This window comes from Leucoraja erinacea, chromosome 24 (assembly GCF_028641065.1).
Source record: "Leucoraja erinacea ecotype New England chromosome 24, Leri_hhj_1, whole genome shotgun sequence".
NCBI lineage: Eukaryota > Metazoa > Chordata > Chondrichthyes > Rajiformes > Rajidae > Leucoraja > Leucoraja erinaceus.
This window is the reverse complement of record NC_073400.1, coordinates 31,362,671-31,382,377: the sequence shown is the minus strand read 5'-3', so window position 1 is coordinate 31,382,377 and position 19,707 is coordinate 31,362,671. Positions and strand designations below refer to the sequence as shown.

The 19,707-nt window shown below is 48.6% G+C and overlaps 1 protein-coding gene across 1 annotated transcript in view; it reads left to right on the top strand.

Moving 5' to 3' along the window:
- The window catches only part of LOC129708921 (plasma membrane calcium-transporting ATPase 1-like), a 203,098-nt gene that overhangs the window by 84,712 nt on the left and 98,679 nt on the right, over positions 1-19,707 (top strand). Inside the window, exon 2 of the mRNA XM_055654990.1 lies at positions 11,481-11,964. Coding sequence (XP_055510965.1) covers positions 11,769-11,964 — 196 coding nt within the window. The 5' untranslated portion in view covers positions 11,481-11,768. The remainder of the gene's footprint in view (positions 1-11,480; positions 11,965-19,707) is intronic.

Genomic DNA, 19,707 nt, shown 5'->3' with positions numbered 1-19,707 from the left:
AACCCCACCCCACACCTCCCCCTCCAACTTTGTGTCCTAGAGGATTTACGAGAAGATTGCCAGGAATCGAGGGGATGAGCTACAGGGAGAGGTTGAGTAGGCTGGGACTCTATTCCACGGAGCGCAGGAGGATGAGAGGGGATCTTATAGAGGTGTATAAAAGCATGAGAGGAATAGATCGGGCAGACGCACAGAGTCTCTTGCCCAGAATCAAGAACCAGAGGACATGGGTTTAAGGTGAGGGGGGGATAGATTTAATTGGAACCTGAGGGGTAACATTTCCACACAGAGGGTGGTGGGTGTATGGAACGAGCTGCCAGAGGAGGTAGTTGAGGCTGGGACTATCACAACGTTTAAGAAACAATTAGACAGATACATGGACAGGTTTGGAGGGTTACGGGCCAAGTGCAGGCAGGTGGGACTAGTGTAGCTCGGACATTGTTGGCCGGTGTGGGCAAGTTGGACTGAAGGGCCTGTTTCCATGTGATTGTTAAGGACTTGGACACATGTTCCCGATGTTGGGGGGAGTCTAGAACCAGGGGCCACAGTTTAAGAATAAGGAGTAAGCCAGTTAGAACAGAGACGAGGACACACTTTTTCTCCCTGAGAGTTGTGAGTCTGTGGAATTCTCTGCTTCAGATTCAGATTCAGATTCAGATTCAATTTAATTGTCATTGTCAGTGTACAGTACAGAGACAACGAAATGCATTACAGAGACATCGAAATGGGCAGTGGAGGCAGGTTCTCTGGATGCTTTCAAGAGAGCGCTAGATAGGGCTCTTAAAGATAGTGGAGTCAGGGGATATGGGGAGAAGGCAAGGAACGGGGTACTGATTGGGGATGATCAGCCATGATCACATTGAATGGCGGTGCTGGCTCGAAGGGCCGAATGGCCTACTCCTGCACCTGTTGTCTATTGTCACACTGTATCACTCTTTGACAAAGAGCAGGAGTAACGCAGTGGGACAGACAGCATCTCTGGAGGACATGGATTAAAGGGATCGGGGCCAAACGCAGGCAGGTGGGACTAGTGTAGATGGGGCATGTTGGCCGGTGTGGGTGCATTTGTGTGCTGTGTGACTCTGTGAGACCCTGCCTTGCTGGAATGTGGAGTATTTCTGGGAGGTCCAGTGGTGGCTGGTGGTGCAGGCACGCCCCTGGGATGTGTGATTGGGGGGGTGGGGGGGGGGTGAGTGGCGGGGGTTTTCCTGAGTGCTCATGTTTCAGGCAGGCCTCTGAGTCCCACCGCTGACTCACTGCTCTCTGTGAAACATAAACAGGCCTCGCCAGGAACAGGCGTCTGGCAAAGTCTCCCCTTGCCAGCGAGACTGAGAGGCAAAGTCTACGCATCAGAACGGGACATGTGGGAACAGCATTCGGCCATTCGGCCCATCAACTCTGTTCTGCCATTCAATCTTTAGACTTTAGAGACACAGAGCGGAAACAGGCCCAATAGGTCAAAGGTGATTGGAGCAGGATATCTGTAGAAGGTTCAAAAGCTCTCCCGTAGAAGGTAGGATGCACTTAACGGCAAGTGGCGAGTTTTTATGTCTTTCTATAGTCAATAGAGCTTTATTTCCCATATATTATAAGAACACAAGTGCTAGGAGCAGAATTAGGCCATTCGGCCCATCAAGTACGCCATTCAATCATGGCTGATCTATGTCTCCCTCCTAACCCCATTCTCCTGCCTTCTCCCCATCACCCCCGACACCCGTTCTAATCAAGTCCGTGCCCACTGAGTCCGCGCCAACCAGCGATCACCCCGTACACTAGTTCTATGCTAAGATTGTTAAGGGCTTGGACACGCTAGAGGCAGGAAACATGTTCCCGATGTTGGGGGAGTCCAGAAGCAGGGGTCACACAGTTTAAGAATAAGGGGTCGGCCATTTAGAACGGAGACGAGGAAACACTTTTCCTCACAGCGAGTGGTGAGCCTGTGGAATTCTCTGCCTCAGAGGGCGGTGGAGGCCGGTTCTCTGGATGCCTTCAAGAGAGAGCTAGATAGGGCTCTTAAAGATAGCGGAGTCGGGGGATATGGGGAGAAGGCAGGAACGGGTTACTGGTTGGGGATGATCAGCCGTGATCACATTGAATGGCGGTGCTGGCTCGAAGGGCCGAATGGCCTAGTCCTGCACCTATTGTCTATTGTCTATGACGAGTATTTGCACACTAGCCACAGAACTACAATCACATATTACGATCGCCCCACACTCTTAAATCTCAACTCCAATCTATACACTGTAAACGGCTCGATTGTAATCATGTATTGTCTTTCCGATGACTGGATGGCACACAACAAAAGCTTTTCACTGTACCTCGGTACACATGACAATAAACTAGACTGGAACTGAACTGAACTCCTACACACTATAGACAGTTTACAATCTGCAGAGGGCCAATGAACCTACAAACCTGCACGTATTTGGAGTGTGGGATGAAACCGGAGCACCCGGAGAAAACCCATGCAGGTCACGGGGAGAAGTTACAAACTCCATATTGACAGTCTGGATCGAACCCGGGTCTCTGGCGCTGTGAGGCAGCAACTCTACTGCTGTGCCACCCAAGATATATTTTGCTCTCTCAACCCCATTCTCCTGCTTTCTCCCCGTGATCTTTGACGCCTTTCCTGTACTAGAATCTGTCAATATCTGCTTTAAAAATGCCCATTCAACACTGCCTGACCCGCTGAGTTGCTCCAGCACTTTGTGTTGTGATCAAAGTTCCACCACCTGCAGTTCCTTGTGTGTCTCCAATAATCAATAGTGGAAGGCCTAGATAGAGCGGATGTGGAGAGAACGTTTCCTCTCATGGGAGAGTCTAGGACCAGAGGGCACAGCATCAGAAATAAAAGGATGTACCTTTTGGGAAAGGAGATGAGGAGGAATTTCTTTAGCCAGAGGGTGGTGAATCTGTGGAATTCATTGCCACAGAAGGCTGTGGAGGCCAAGTCATTGGGTATTTTTCAAAGCAGAATTTGATAGGTTCTTGATTAGTGCAGGTGTCAGAGGTTATGGGGAGAAGGCTGGAGAGTGAATAGCATTCTTTATTAGCCAGGTCTGAAGAAGGGTCTCGACTCGAAACGTTGCCTATTTCCTTCGCTCCATAGATGCTGCCTCACCCGCTGAGTTACGCCAGCAATTTTGTCTACCTATAACTCTCAAAAGGTATAGTGTCTGTAGATGCCAGTTTGAACTGAAGATAGGCACAAAATGCTGGAGTAACTCAGCGGGACAGGCAGCGTGTTGTTTAAGAAGGAACAGCAGATGCTGGAAAATCGAAGGTAGACAAAAGTGCTGGAGAAACTCAGCGGGTGCAGCAGCATCTATGGAGCGAAGGAAATAGGCAACGTTTCGGGACGAAACCCTTCCGGGTTTCGACCCGAAACGTTGCCTATTTCCTTAAGGGTTTCGGCCCGAAACGTTACCTATTTCCTTCGCTCCATGGATGCTGCCTCACCCGCTGAGTTTCTCCAGCATTTTTGTCTACGTTTATTAGCCAAGTATGTTTTGCAACTTATGAGGAATTTGATTTGCCAACAGTCACACCAATAACAAGCAACAAAACACACAAAATACATTTTAACATCAACATCCACCACAGTGACTCCTCCACATTCCTCACTGTGATGGAAGGCCAAAAAAAAATGGGGGTGAGAGGGAGAGATAGATCAGACTTGATGGGCCAAATGGCCTTATTCTGCTCCAATCACATGATCTTAGGCACAGAAGGGGAATAGATGGAATAGATCGGGAATAGAGGAATAGATCGGGTAGATGCACAGAGTTTCTTGCCCAGAGTAGGGGAATCGAGGACCAGAGGACACAGGTTCAAGGTGAAGAATAGAATAGAATAGTTTCTTTATTGTCATTGTAACATGGGCCATGTACAACGAAATTTAAAATGTCAGCCAGTCAGTGCAGCATTCAAACATTTCTAAAGCTAACGAAACATCCACGATAAAATAATAAAGATAAGCAATAAATAAAAAACACAGACAAAGCACGCATACACACCCAACCCTCCATCCTTCTGTCGATTTCACCGTTACCACAGTCCCTTAGTCTGTATCGCCCCTGCGTTCCTTGGCGGCCACATTTAGTGCTTTTATAGCAGTGGGGTAAAAACTGTTTTGTAGTCTATTTGTCCTTGTCCTTGTGGATCTGTACCGTCTGCCTGACGGCAACAGTTCAAACAGGGAGTGTCCGGGGTGGGAGATGTCCTTTATTATATTCTGGGTTTTTTTGGTGCAGCGGGAACTGTGTAGGTCCTCCAAGGTAAGGAGAGGGCAGCCGACAATCCTCTGGGCGTTGTCAATGGCCCTCTGGAGCGCTTTCCTCTGAGCCACTGTGCAGCTGGTGTACCACACGCATACACAGTATGTTAGTATGCTCTCAATGGAGCACCGATAAAAGGACAGCAGCAGCCTCTGAGTGATGTTGTTCTTCCTGAGCACCCGCAGGAAGTGCAGTCTCTGCTGGACCTTTTTCAGCAGCGCAGTGGTGTTCACGCTCCACGTCAGGTCCTCCTCAATGTGGATTCCCAGGAAGCGGAAATCCGCCACCCTCTCTACACAGTCCCCTCTGATGGTCAGTGGTACCATGTCCGTTTTGTTTTTCCTGAAGTCTATTATTACCTCCTTCGTCTTTGAGGTGTTGAGGAGCAGGTTATTTTCTTCGCACCACCCTGTCAGCTGCTCCACCTCATCCCGGTAGGCGTACTCGTCCCCCGCGGAGATGAGTCCCACCACTGTAGTGTCATCCGCAAATTTGACAATGGTGTTGCTGTGGTGGACTGGGGTGCAGTCATGCGTGTAGATGGTGTAGAGCAGGGGGCTCAGTACACAGCCCTGTGGAGAGCCGGTACTGAGGCTGAGGGCCGTGGATGTGTGATGGCCCACTCTGACTCTCTGGCTTCGACCCGACAGGAAGCTATTTATCCACGTACAGGTGGAGTGTGGAAGTCCCAAGTCCCCCAGTTTGTCCACCAGTTTGTGGGGAAGGATAGTATTAAAAGCAGAGCTGTAGTCCACAAAGAGCATCCGCACGTAGCTCCCCCGCTGCTCCAGGTGAGACAGTGCAGCATGGAGAGCTGTGGCTACAGCGTCCTCTGTGGATCTATTCGCTCTGTACGCAAACTGGTGGGGGTCAAAGCTTCGGGGCAGAAGTGATGTGATGTGACCCCGGACCAGTTTTTCAAAACACTTCATCACCACTGGTGTGAGTGCGACTGGCCGGTAGTCGTTGAGGCTGGAGATGTTGTTTTTTTTGGGCAAGGGGACTATGGTGGAGGATTTCAGACAGGGTGGAACAGTGGACTGGGCCAGAGACTGGTTAAAAATCCTCGTCCAGACTCCAGCCAGCTGGTCTGCGCAGTCCTTCAACACGCGTCCAGAGACGCCGTCCGGACCAGTAGCCTTCCTTGGATTGATGGCCCGCAGGGGAAAAGGTTTAATAGGAATTTGAGGGGGTAACTTTTTCACACAGAGGGTGGTGGGTGTATGGAACGAGCTGCCGGAGGAGGTAGTTGAGGCTGGGACTATCCCAACGTTTCAGAAAGAGACGTTTCAGACAGGTACAAGGATAGGACAGGTTTGGAGGGAGAAAACTTTGCAAAATATATTTGTCCTTTTCACGCGGTTAGATGCCTTTGCTGCAGACCACGTGGGTAACCGTGTAAAATATGCATCACCCTAGGCCAAATGTGGTCGCTGGTGTGAATATTTTAATTAGCATTTCATTTTGGAAAATGTCATGCACCTCACTTTGAAGAAAGCAAATTAATATTTTTTTCGCAATCGCTGTTCTTGGCGTTTGCACACGGAATTTGACAACATTTGCTGCTAGGTTGGTTTGTGAAGGGGCCTGCTGTGTGTGTGTGTGTGTGTCTGTGTGTGTGTGTGTGTGTGTGTGTGTGTGTGTGTGTGTGTGTGTGTGTGTGTGTGTGTGTGTGTGTGTGTGTGTGTGTGTGTCTGTCTGTCTGTGTTTGTGTCTGTCTTTATGTGTATGTGTCTCTGTCAATGTGTCTTTGTGTGTCTATGTCTCTGTGCGTGTCTATTTCCGTGTGTGTGTGTGTGTCTCTGTGCATGTGTGTGCCTGTGTGTGTGTATGCATGTGTATATGTCTGTGTGTGCGCATGTGTCTGCCTGTGTGTGTGCCTCTGTGCCTGTGTGTGTGTGCATGTGTATATGTCTGTGTGTACGCCTCTGTGTGTATGGGCGGCTGTGTGTGGGTTGTCTGTTCTGTGTGTAAGTGTGTGTGAGCGTGCATGTGTGTGTCTGTGTGTGCGCGTGCGTGCATGACTCTGTGTGTGTCTATCTGTGAGTGTGTGTTTCTGTGTGTGTGTGTTCCTGTGCGTGAAGTTTTGTGTGTGTGTGTGTGTGTGTGTGTGTGTGCCTGCCTGCGTGTGTTTGCTTACAGTACACAGGCTGCATAGAACCTGGCTCTATTTACTTAACAAATGACAGCCAGATTTTCAATTGGGTTTTTTTTTTAACAAGAAGGAAGTGTTGGTGGAAAGGGTTACTGGGTGTATAACACCTGACAAAGCTGGTGTCCCGAGTAACAGGCTGCCTGCGTGTGATACCAGGCTGTTCAAGAATCCTGGGCTGAGTAACTCAGCTTGTGTTACCTCTCGAAGCCGCCTACTCACACACGTCTGAAGAAGGGTCTCGACCCGAAACATCACCCATTCCTTCTCTCCAGAAATGCTGCTGCCTGTCCCGCTGAGTTACTCCAGCATTTCATGTATGTCCGTTCAAACATAGAAAGACCGAAAATAGGTGCAGGAGTAGGCCATTCGGCCCTTTGAGCCAGCACCGCCATTCAATATGATCATGGCTGATCATCCAAAATCAGTACCCCGTTCCTGCTTTCTCCTCATGCCCCTTGATTCCGTTAGTCCTAAGAGCAAAATCTAAAGGGGCCTGTCCCACATGGGCGACCTAATCCGTGAGTTCTGGCGAGTTTGCCCTCGACTCATACTCGCAGCATGGTCGACACAAGGTTGTAGGAGGTCTTGGTAACTCTCCTTCACGCTCGAGAGTGGTCTCCGTGTACTGGAGGCCTCAGCTAGGTCGCGGCCTATTTTTCAACATGTTGAAAAATGCCCGCGAGTAAAAAAAAGTCGCCATGGAAAAAAATCGATACTTTTGTTACTCGTAGGTTTAGTCGTAGTAGGTCGGCATGTTAGTCGTAGCTAATCAAGGGTAGTCGAAGGTAGTCTTCATCACAGTCGAAGGAGATCGAAGGAGGTCATCTTCACTCTCCACTATTCGGTGTCCAATTTTCCCGAAGTTAATTGAAGTTGGTCTTCAACATGGTTGAAGCTGGTCTTCAACATGGTTGAAGGAAGTCTTCAACATGGTTGAAGGAGGTCTTCAACATGTCATTTTTTCAAACTCTTCTAAACTCGCCAATTAGGTCGCCCAAGTGGGACAGCCCCTTAACTCTCTTTTGAACACTAGTTTGTGCTATCCCACTTTCTTATCCACTCCCTACACAGTAGGGGCGATTAACAGAGGGCTGATTAACCTACAAACGTGCACTCATTAGGGCTTGATTGATTGATTGAAAGATAGAGCATAGAGGCGATTCATACAGCCACAGGCAGAACGTGCAAACACCACATGGCCAGCACCCGAGGTCAGGATCGAACCAGGTCTCTAAGACCAGCCAACATTTCCCTAACCACCAGATTCATAGAAACATAGAAATTAGGTGCAGGAGTAGAGGCCATTCGGCCCTTCGAGCCTGCACCACCATTCAATATGATCATGGCTGATCATCCAACTCAGTATCCCGTACCTGCCTTCTCTCCATACCCCCTGATCCCCTTAGCCACAAGGGCCACATCTAACTCCCTCTTAAATATAGCCAATGAACTGGCCTCAACTACCCTCTGTGGCAGAGAGTTCCAGAGATTCACCCCTCTCTGTGTGAAAAAAGTTCTTCTCATCTCGGTTTTAAAGGATTTCCCCCTTATCCTTAAGCTGTGACCCCTTGTCCTGGACTTCCCCAACATCAGGAACAATCTTCCTGCATCTAGCCTGTCCAACCCCTTAAGAATTTTGTAAGTTTCCATAAGATCTCCTCTCAATCTTCTAAATTCTAGAGAGTATAAACCAAGTCTATCCAGTCTTTCTTCATCAGATTCCCAGACCACCAGATTCCCTGACCTAACATGTTTGTAGTTTGGTTATTTTAATGTCACGCGTATCGGAGGTACAGTGAAAAGCTTTTGTGTTGCCTGCTATCCAGTCAGCGGAAAGAGTGGACAATGCTTACTATCAAGCAGCCCACAGTGTACCGATACAGGACAAAGGGAATAACCTTGTTTGTGCAGTTTCGATATTGACTGTAAACGGATCAAAGCTGATCTACTGAAGAAAGAGATTGGGTCGGCACGGTGGCGCAGCGGTAGAGTTGCTGCCTGACAGCGCCAGAGGGTGCGCTGGGTTCAATCCTGACGACGGGCGCTGTCTGTACGGAGTTTGCACGTTCTCCCCGTGACCTGCGTGGGTTTTCTCCGAGATCTTCGGTTTCCTCCCGCACTCCAAAGACGTGCAGGTTTGCAGGATGCTGGAGAAACTCAGTGGGTGCAGCAGCATCTATGGTGCGAAGGAAATAGGCAACGTTTCGGGCCGAAACCCTTCTTCAGACTGATCGGGGGCGGGGGTGGGTGGGGACAAGAAAGGGAAAAGGAAAAGGAGGAGTAGCCAGAAGGCTGGCAAGCGGAGGTTGGGCGATCGTTTCGCCGAACACCTCTGCTCGGTCCGCAATAACCAAGCTGACCTCCCGGTGGCTCAGCACTTCAACTCCCCTAAACTCCGCCTCCGACCTCTCTGTCCTGGGTCTCCTCCATGGCCACAGCGAGCAGCACCGGAAATTGGAGGAACAGCACCTCATATTCCGTTTGGGGAGTCTGCACCCCGGGGGCATGAGAGAACTCCCAACAAATCCTCCCCTTCCTCACGAGTGTAATCCCCCCATGGTAAATCCTCCTTTTGGAATTTCTTGTATAGAAACATAGAAACATCAGACTGAAGAAGGGTTTCGGCCAGAAAAGTTGCCTATTTCCTTCGCTCCATAGATGCTGCTGCACCCATCCAGCTTTTTTTGTGTAACCTTCGATTCTCCAGCATCTGCAGTTCCCTCATAAACACAGGTTTGCAGGATAACTGGCTTGGTATGAATGTAGAATTGTCCCTGGTGTGTGTGTGTGTGTGTGTGTCTAGGATAGGGTTAATGTGCGGGGATCGCTGGTCGGCGCGGACGCGGTGGGTCAAAGGGCCCGTTTCCGCGCTGTATCTCTAAACTAAACTACCAGGTCCTGGAACACTTTCTGGCCGGATGCACTGACATGTACACTGGTCTGCACGCTGAGAGGACTAAACAAATATTCTGCTCCACGAGTGTAAACATGGTAAACCTGGTTGGAACATCAGATATAGAAACATAGCAACATAGACAATAGGTGCAGGAGTAGAGGCCATTCGGCCCTTCGAGCCTGCACCGCCATTCAATATGATCATGGCTGATCATCCAACTCAGTATCCCATCCCTGCCTCCATACCCCCTGATCCCTTTAGCCACAAGGGCCACATCTAACTCCCTCTTAAATATAGCCAATGAACTGTGTGGCCTCAACTACCTTCTGTGGCAGAGAATTCCACAGATTCACCATTCTCTGTGTGAAAAATGTTTTTCTCATCTCGGTCCTAAAAGATTTCCCCCTTATCCTTAAACTGTGTGACCCCTTGTTCTGGACTTCCCCAACATCGGGAACAATCTTCCTGCATCTAGCCTGTCCAACCCCTTACGAATTTTGTAAGTTTCTATAAGATCTATAAAATTCTAGCGAGTACAAGCCGAGTCTATCCAGCCTTTCTTCATTTGAAAGTCCTGACATCCCAGGAATCAGTCTGGTGAACCTTCTCTGTGCTCCCTGTATGGCAAGAATGTCTTTCCTCAGATTAGGAGACCAAAACTGTACGCAATACTCCAGGTGTGGTCTCACCAAGACCCTGTACAACTGCAGTAGAACCTCCCTGCTCCTATACTCAAATCCTCTATGGCAAGAATGTCTTTCCTCAGATTAGGAGACCAAAACTGTACGCAATACTCCAGGTGTGGTCTCACCAAGACCCTGTACAACTGCAGTAGAACCTCCCTGCTCCTATACTCAAATCCTCTATGGCAAGAATGTCTTTCCTCAGATTAGGAGACCAAAACTGTACGCAATACTCCAGGTGTGGTCTCACCAAGACCCTGTACAACTGCAGTAGAACCTCCCTGCTCCTAGACTCAAATCTGAAGAGTGTTGTGCTCAGGGTAACAAGTCACCTTGCTTTGCTGGCGGTAAGAGGTGACTCTCCCTGCCAGACCCTGAGACCTGGTAAAGCAACGTTTTCCGTCTCTGTTTCCACAGTTGCTGCTCAATCTGCAGCTGTTTTCTGGGATAGGCACAAAATGCTGTAGCAACTCAGCGGGACATAAGCATACAGGTACAGCAGGCAGTGAAGAAAGCGAATGGCATGTTGGCCTTTATAACAAGAGGCATCAAATATAGGAGCAAAGAGGTCCTTCTGCAGTTGTACAGAGCCCTAGTGAGACCACACCTGGAGTATTGTGTGCAGTTTTGGTCCCCTAATTTGAGGAAGGGCATTCTTGCTATTGAGGGAGTGCAGAGTAGGTTTACAAGGTTAATTCCCGGGATGGCGGGACTGTCATATGCTGAGAGAATGGTTTTGTACACTGGAGTTTAGAAGGATGAGAGGGGATCTCATTGAAACATATAAGATTGTTAAGGGTTTGGACACGCTAGAGGCAGGAAACATGTTCCCGATGTTGGGGGAGTCCAGAACCAGGGACCACACACAGTTTAAGAATGAGGAGTAAGAAATTTAGAACGGAGACGAGGAAACATTTTTTCGCACAGAGAGTGGTGAGTCTGTGGGACAATTAAATTCTTACTTGGAGCAGCACAACAGAATGTTTGAACATGGAATACAGGAAAAACACGACCATTCAATCTGTGGAATTCTCTGCCTCAGAGGGCGGTGGAGGCCGGTTCTCTGGATGCTTTCATGAGAGAGCTAGACAGGGCTCTTAAAGATAGCGGAGTCAGGGGATATGGGGAGAAGGCAGGAACGGGGTATTGATTGTATTTTTTTTTTGTATTCAAATTTATTGTCATTGTCTCAATTTGAGACAACGAAATGAATTTCCCTTACAGGCAGTATCATAAAAAAAATCACAAAAAAAATAAAAATAAATAATAATAATAATAATAATAAATAAATAATAAAACATATTAAAAATAATATTAATAAAAATAACTGATTGGGGATGATCAGCCATGATCACATTGAATGGCGGTGCTGGCTCGAAGGGCCGAGTGGCCAACTCCTGCACCTATTGTTGTCCACAAACGGTGAACTCCAACCAGTCTAACAGCCCGTTTTTGCTCTTTTCTTTCAGACGTTTGCTGGAGGTGCCCTGCTACGGAGACATGAAAGAGAAGAGGCTAGCTGGTCATTGGTAGGCTGCAGCCCCTGTACTATGGACATCCTTCAGATGTCTTCTCCAACTGAAGAGGTCAGTCTCTGCTGATGTTGTCGCCACTGCCAAGCCACACAGAAGCTAACCTGAGATCTGCGGAGCTCGGTCTGAGCAGTCGGTGATTCCTGACGGGGACATCTCCAAACTTTCACGCGCCTCTCTGCGCTTTTTCACTTTTGACCTTCCCCAGGACCAAAAATAAAAAAAATGACTAACAACGCCTCGGGCCACCACCCCGGCAACTCGGTAGCCGAGGGCAACCATGAGGGCGAGTTCGGCTGCTCGGTGGCAGATCTGCGAATCCTCATGGAGCTGCGATCTGGAGAAGCGGTCGCCAAAATCCACGAAACCTACGGCGATGTACACGACATCTGTAGAAGATTGAAAACTTCCCCAATAGAAGGTAGGCTTCACCTGACTGTGGCAAGGTTCAACCTTTGTGTCTTCAATAGTCAATAGTGCCTTTGTCATTGAAAGTAGGCAATAGTGCCTTTGTCATTGAAAGTAGGCATGCAGGTGCAGCAGGCAGTGAAGAAAGCCAATGCTATGTTAGCATTCATAGCAAAAGGATTTGAGTCTAGGAGCAGGGAGGTTCTATTGCAGTTGTACAGGGTCTTGGTGAGACCACACCTGGAGTATTGCGTACAGTTTTGGTCTCCAAATCTGAGGAAGGACATTCATAGCAAAAGGATTTGAGTCTAGGAGCAGGGAGGTTCTATTGCAGTTGTACAGGGTCTTGGTGAGACCACACCTGGAGTATTGCGTACAGTTTTGGTCTCCTAATCTGAGGAAAGACATTCTTCATAGCAAAAGGATTTGAGTCTAGGAGCAGGGAGGTTCTACTGCAGTTGTACAGGGTCTTGGTGAGACCACACCTGGAGTATTGCGTACAGTTTTGGTCTCCTAATCTGAGAAAAGACATTCTTGCCATAGAGGGGGTACAGAGAAGGTTCACCAGACTGATTCCTGGGATGTCAGGACTTTCATATGAAGAAAGACTGGATAGACTTGGTTTGTACTCGCTAGAATTTAGAAGATTGAGGGGGGATCTTATAGAAACTTACAAAATTCTTAAGGGGTTGGACAGGTTAGATGCAGGAAGATTGTTCCCGATGTTGGGGAAGTCCAGGACAAGGGGTCACAGTTTAAGGATAAGGGGGAAATCTTTTAGGACTGAGATGAGAAAAACATTTTTCACACAGAGAGTGGTGAACCTGTGGAATTCTCTGCCACAGAAGGTATTTGAGGCCAGTTCATTGGCTATATTTAAGAGGGGGTTAGATGTGGCCCTTGTGGCTAAAGGGATCAGGGGGTATGGAGAGAAGGCAGGTATGGGATACTGAGTTGGATGATCAGCCATGATCATATTGAATGGCGAATGGTGCAGGCTCGAAGGGCCGAATGGCCTCTACTCCTGCACCTATTTTCTATGTTTCTATGAAAGCTAGGGCATAGGAAATAGGTAACGTTTCGGGCCGAACCCCTTCGGGATTCGGCCCGAAACGTTGCCTATTTCCTTCGCTCCATAGCTACTGCTGCACTACTGAGTTGGATGATCAGCCATGATCATATTGAATGGCGGTGCAGGCTCGAAGGGCCGAATGGCCTCTACTCCTGCACCTATTGTCTATGTTTCTATGTTACTTACTTACCACGAGTTTGATTTTTATTTTAATTCGGGAGAGCTCTTGGGTAAACTCGCCTCATGGAACAGGCCCTTTACCTTATTTTCCTGCCTTCTCCCCATAATCTCTGACACGCGCACATATGTAACTGCACTGGGTGGCAGGGGTTCTGGGGAGAAGGCAGGAGAATGGGGTTTGGAGGGAGAGATAGATCAGCCACGATTGAATGGCGGAGTAGACTAGATGGGCCGAATGGCCTAATTCTGCTCCTATCACTTTTGATCTTATGAATTAAATTTAGTTTGTTGTTACGTGAAAAGCTTTTTGTTGCGTGCTAACCTGTCAGCGGAAAGAACTCGAGAAGAACATCACCCATCCATTTTCTCCATGGACGTTGCCTGGCCAGTGGCAAAACAGTAGAGTTACTACCTCAGTGCCGGAGACCCGGGTTCGTCCTGACCTCAGGTGCTGTCTGTACGGAGTTTGCACGTTCTCCCTGGGTTTCCTCCCACACTCCAAAGACGTGCAGGTTTGTAGGTTAATTGGCTTCTGCACAATGTTAATTGTGTGCAGGAAGGTGCTAGTATGCGGGGTGATCACTGGTCGGCACGGACTCGATGGGCCGAAGGGCCTGTTTCCAGACTGTAAAGTTTAGAGACTTACACCAGCACTGTGTGTCCTTCCCAGATTCTTCAGTAGACTTGCTCTTCAAAATCACTCGGGATAAACCACTCTGTGTAGTTGCTTCTGGAGTTAGGAGTTCTCCCATCCTTTGAAAAAAAACCGTCTCAATATTTAACTGTTCTTTATCGGGCTTGCTCCCTGCCAATTCTTTCAGGTGAACTTTTAATAACTTTTCCAACACTGCTTAAGGCACAAGCCAAGTGTACATACAGTGTTTGGATAAAGTTATAATAGACAGGTCTCCCAGGACTTGTTTCACGGTGTGATGAGGTGGTGTCTGTATTTACGCCTCAGGCAACGAGAATGGAGACTACACCACAATCTATTCTTGTGAATCTGTGGAATTCTCTGCCACAGAAGGCAGTGGAGGCCAATTCACTGGATGTTTTCAAGAGAGAGTTAGATTTAGCTCTTAGGGCTAACGGCATCAAGGGATATGGGGAGAAAGCAGGAGTACTGATTGTGGATGATCAGCCATGATTATATTGAATGGTGGTGCTGGCTGGAAGGGCCGAATGGCCTACTCCTGCACCTATTGTCTATGTTTCTATGCACAAAGGACTTTAGTTTAGTTTATTACAAGAGTCAGGTGTCTAGTGTTGCCAGGACTAGAGGGTGTGAGCTGCAGGGAGAGGTTGAGCAGGCTGGGACTATTCCTTGGAGCGCAGGAGGATGAGGGGTGATCTTATAGAGGTGTACAAAATCATGAGAGGAATAGATCGGGAAAAACGCACAGAGTCTCTTGCCCAGAGTAGGGGAATCGAGGACCAGAGGACACAGGTTCAAGGTGAAGGGGAAAAGATTTAATAGGAATCTGAGGGGGAACTTTTTCACACAAAAGTGGTGGGTGTATGGAACGAGCTGCCAGAGGAGGTAGTTGAGGCTGGGACTATCCCAACGTTTAAGAAACAGTTGGACAGGTGCATGGATAGGACAGGTTTGGAGGGATATGGGCCAAATGCAGGCAGGTGGGACTAGTGTAGCTGGGACATGTTGGCCGGTGTGGGCAAGTTGGGCCGAAGGGCCTGTTTCCATGCTGTATCACTCTGTGACATCAAGTGGGTGTCACGGTGGCACAGCGGTAGAGTTGCTACCTCACGGCGCCACAGACCCAGGTTCGATCCTGACTACGGGTGCTGTCTGTACGGAGTTTGTACGTTCTCCCCGTGACCGAGTGGGGTTTCTCCTGTTTCCTCCCACACTCCACAAAGACGTGCAGGTTTGAAGGTTAATTGGCTTCGGTAAATTCATGTAAAATTGTCCCTGGCGTGTGTGGGATGGTGCTAGTGCGCGGGGATCGCTGGTCGGCACGGACTCGGTGGGCCGAAGGGCCTGTTTCTGCGCTGTATCTCTAAAGTCTGAAGTCTGAAAATCTAATTGCATTTTGCTTACGACAAATGGTCGATATGCAAAGTGTATTAAAGGTGAAGATTTGAGTGCGTCTAGCAAATTTGATGAAGTGTGCGTGTGTCTTTAATGTGGTGGGTGAGTTCCACCTTGCAGCTGAGGCGTGTGTGTGCGTTCACATGAATGGAAATCTTGACTTTAAAAAAAAAAAAAAAATCTGGTCTGCTGCCAATCTAGCAGTGAATCTGCAGTTTAGCGACAGGCTTTGCTTGCGGCTAATTTTACCTGTACAGAGACAAGGCCCGTCAGATGCTGGAGCCTTGAGCAAAAACCAAACTGCGGCTTGGTTACATCAGTGGTCGGATCTGCCTTCGGATTCAGATTCAATTTTTTTAATTTCAATTTTAATTGTCATTGTCAGTGTACAGTACAGAGACAACGAAATGCATTAGACAACGAAATGCCAATTTCGCAAACTCTGAGCACGCTTTTACCGTGATGAAATATTGAACAAAGTCGATGGAATACGGCACTGGGCTTGTGCTCGCACGGTGGCGTTTAGAAGGATGAGTGGGGGGGACCTCGTTGAAACTTGCCGAACAGTGAAAGGCCTGGATAGAGTGGATGTGGAGAGGATGTTTCCACTAGTGGGAGAGTCGAGGACTAGAGGTCACAGCCTTGGAATTAAAGGACGTTCCTTCCGAGACACAGCGCGGAAACGACCCCCAAAAGGTCATAAGTGATAGGATTAGGCCATTCGGCCCATTGTCTACACCATTCGCTCACGGCTGATCTATCTCTCCCTCCAAACCCCATTCTCCTGCCTTCTCCCCATAACCCCTGACACCCGTGCTAACCGGGTCCGCGCCCACCGAGTCCGCGCCTACCAGCGATCACCCCGTACACTAGTTCTATGCCAGATGACGCCCAATCCAGGCGAGTATTTGCGCGCTGGCCACAGAAACAGATCTACAATCACATATTACAATCGCCCCACAGTACAAGGTATAGGTGACGTTTCGGGTCGAGACCCTTAAGGGTGAGGCAGCATCTATGGAACAAAGGAATAGGTGACGTTTCAGGACGAGACCCTTAAGGGTGAGGCGGCATCTATGGAGCGAAGGAATAGGTGACGTTTCAGGACGAGACCCTTAAGGGTGAGGCGGCATCTATGGAGCGAAGGAATAGGTGACGTTTCGGGTCGAGACCCTTAAGGGTGAGGCAGCATCTATGGAGCGAAGGAATAGGTGACGTTTCGGGTCGAGACCCTTCTTCAGACTTTGAGAGTTATTTTTTTGTTTTGTTTAGTTTATAGAGTCATAGAGTGATACAGTGTGTAAACAGGCCCTTCGGCCCAACTTGCCCACACCGGCCAACATGCCCCAGCTACACTAGTCCCACCTGCCCGCGTTTGGTCCATATCCCTCCAAACCTGTCCTATCCATGTACCTGTCTAACTGTTTCTTAAATGTTGGGATAGTCCCAGCCTCAACTACCTCCTCTGGCAGCTCGTTCCATACACCCACCACCCTCTGTGTGAAAAAGTTACCCCTCAGATTCCTATTAAATCTTTTTTAAACTTATGAACTCATGTTTCAGAAGGAACTGCAGATGCTGCAAAATTGTATTGTATTGTATTGTATTGTATTGTATTCAAATTTATTGTCATTGTCTCAATTAGAGACAACGAAATGAATTTCCCTTTACAGTCAGTATCATTAAAATAAATAAATAATAAATATTAAAACATATTAAAAAAATAAAATAGAAATTAAAAAAAAAAAAGCACAAACACAGAAAGTCCACGACACAACACAACACAGTGGCACCAAGGTGAGGAAGGCACCATAGTCCAGCCAGCCTCCCCTCCGATCTTCCCAGATGTTCATCCGTATCCATTTTTGTCCACCATCGATTTTTCCAGCATCTGCAGTTCCTTCTTAAACATTAATGTTTAAACACATGGCACTCCCCAATTTCACAAATCTCTCTCCCCCACCCTTGCCACTCATGTAGGCCGCTGTCGTGGAATTCCTTCCCTTATGTTGAGGGGCGTATACACCACACCCTGCCGTGTCTGGCTGCAGCGAGAATCAGGCTGCTTGTACTGCCACTAAAATTAGCAGAGTGGTCATCTCCTCTTCATGGCCCGAGCAGTGGGAGTAACAGTAATGCGAGGGTAACCTTTACAGTGGCCGGATGTGTTTATCTGGTGTCGAGTTTCAGCAGCAGCAGCAGCTCTGCCCTGACCCTGCCCTGACTCGGAAGGCAAATCAGATACTCTGCAAAACCGCAGCCGAGGGTGGCACGGTGGCGCAGCGGTAGATTCGCTGCCTCACAGCGCCAGACACTCGGATTCCAACCTGACCACGGGCGCACGCCTGCACGGAGAGTTTGTGAGCGTTCTGCGTGGGTTTTCTCAGAAATCTCCGTTTTCCTCCCACACTCCAAAGACGTCCAGGCTTGCAGGCTTGGTGTGATTGTAAAACTGTCCCCTGTGTGTGTGTGTGTGTGTGTGTGTGTGTGTGTGTGTGTGTGTGTGTGTGTGTGTGTGTGTGTGTGTGTGTGTGTGTGTGTGTGTGTGGTGTGTGTGTGTGTGTGTGTGTGTGTGTGTGTGTGTGTGTGTGTGTGTGTGTGTGTGTGTGTGTGTGTGTGTGTGTGTGTGTGTGTGTGTGTGTGTGTGTGTGGTAGTGTTAGGGTGCGGGGATCGCTGGTCGGCAGGGACGCAGTGGGCCGAATGGCCGGTTTCGGCGCTGTGTATCTCTACACTACACTAAACCACAGTCAATAATAATGTTCTCATTAATAACTGGAATAATGCAGACAAGCAGCTGTGTCATTGATTAGGCGTGGATACACACACACGAGAAAGATTCAGAGCTGCAATCAATCCTTTCACTCCTCCACGTTATTTTACGCGGCAGGTGGCCATTCAGCCCATCATGTCTATACTGGTATTTATGCCATCCCATTTCTTCACTAGCGTTCCCTGCCTTGTAATCGCAGTGGCCGGGTCTGGTCGATACACATTTGGGGGGCAATTCACAGAGGGCCCGTTAACCTACAAACCTGCACGTCTGTGGAGTGTGCGGGGAAACCCACGCAATCACAGGGGGGAACGTGCAAACTCCGCACGGGCAGCACCCGAGGTCAGGATCGAACCTGGGTCTCTGGCGCTGAGAGGCAGCAGCTCTACCCGCTGCGCCACCGTGCCGGCTACAGATGAGGAGTAGTATAAACAGCGAGGCATGTTTTGGATCAGTGAGCATTTGCCCTGGTACATGTGTCTCCCACGACAGCCAATTTGTAATGGAGAAAAACAAAAGGTGCCGGAGTAACTCAGTGGGTCAGGCAGCATCTGTGGAGAACATGGATAGGTGACGTTTTGGATCGGGAACCCTTCTTCAGATTGTCTGAAGGGTCGCAACCCAAAAAGCCACCTATCCATTTTGGGGCAATTCACAAAGGCCAATTAACCTACAAACCCATAATTGCCATCCAGCCCATTACTCCAGCACTCTGTGAAACGTCAGCTATCCATGTTCTCCACAGATGCTGCATGACCCATTGAGTTACTCCAGCACTCTGTGAAACGTCACCTATCCATGTTCTCCACAGATGCTGCCTGACCCGCTGAGTTACTCCAGCACTCTGTGAAACGTCACCTATCCATGTTCTCCACAGATGCTGCCTGACCCGCTGAGTTACTCCAGCACTCTGTGTCTATATTTGGTATAAATCAGCATCTGCAGACTCTTGTTTCTGCTCTGTAATCGTCACATTGCTGCATTGGGATAGACTTTCATTGTGTCAGGGGTTATGGGGAGAAGGCAGGAAAATGGGGTTAGGAAGGAGAGATAGATCAGACATGATTGAATGGCAGAGTAGACTTGATGGGCCGAATGGCCTAATTCTGCCCCTATCGCTTATTAAGACCTTATGAATATTGTGATGAAGAGAGTTTGTTCTGGAATTAAACTTCAGACTTTGCACAAACTTCCCAATCAGTCTCAGCCACTTCCTCTTGAGAAGGGCAGACATTTCCTGTGTAGTTACGTACGACAAGTAAACTATTGCAGATGCTGAGCTCCCGAGATAAAACAGACAATGCCCAGGCAGCATCTTTGGGGAGAGGAAGTGTGGTTCAATGAGTTGGTTTGTTTAAAGGTCACCGAGCTAAAACTGCCCTGAGATTACTTCATCCACAGCAGCTGCCTGGACCTGAACGTCCAGCCAAGGAAACTCTCCCCCTCTCAGTCTTACCTTAATTCAGCTTATTGTCACGTTTAGTTTAGCGGAAACAGGCCCCCGACGGCCCACCGAGTCCCGCGCCGACCAGCGATCCCCGGGGGACAATTTACAATTAACCTACAATCCCGCACGTCTTTGGAGTGTGGGAGGAATCTCCAAGGATCTCGGAGAAAAAAAACCCACGCAGGTCACGGGGAAGAACGTACAAACTCCGTACAGACAGCGCCCGTAGCCTGGAA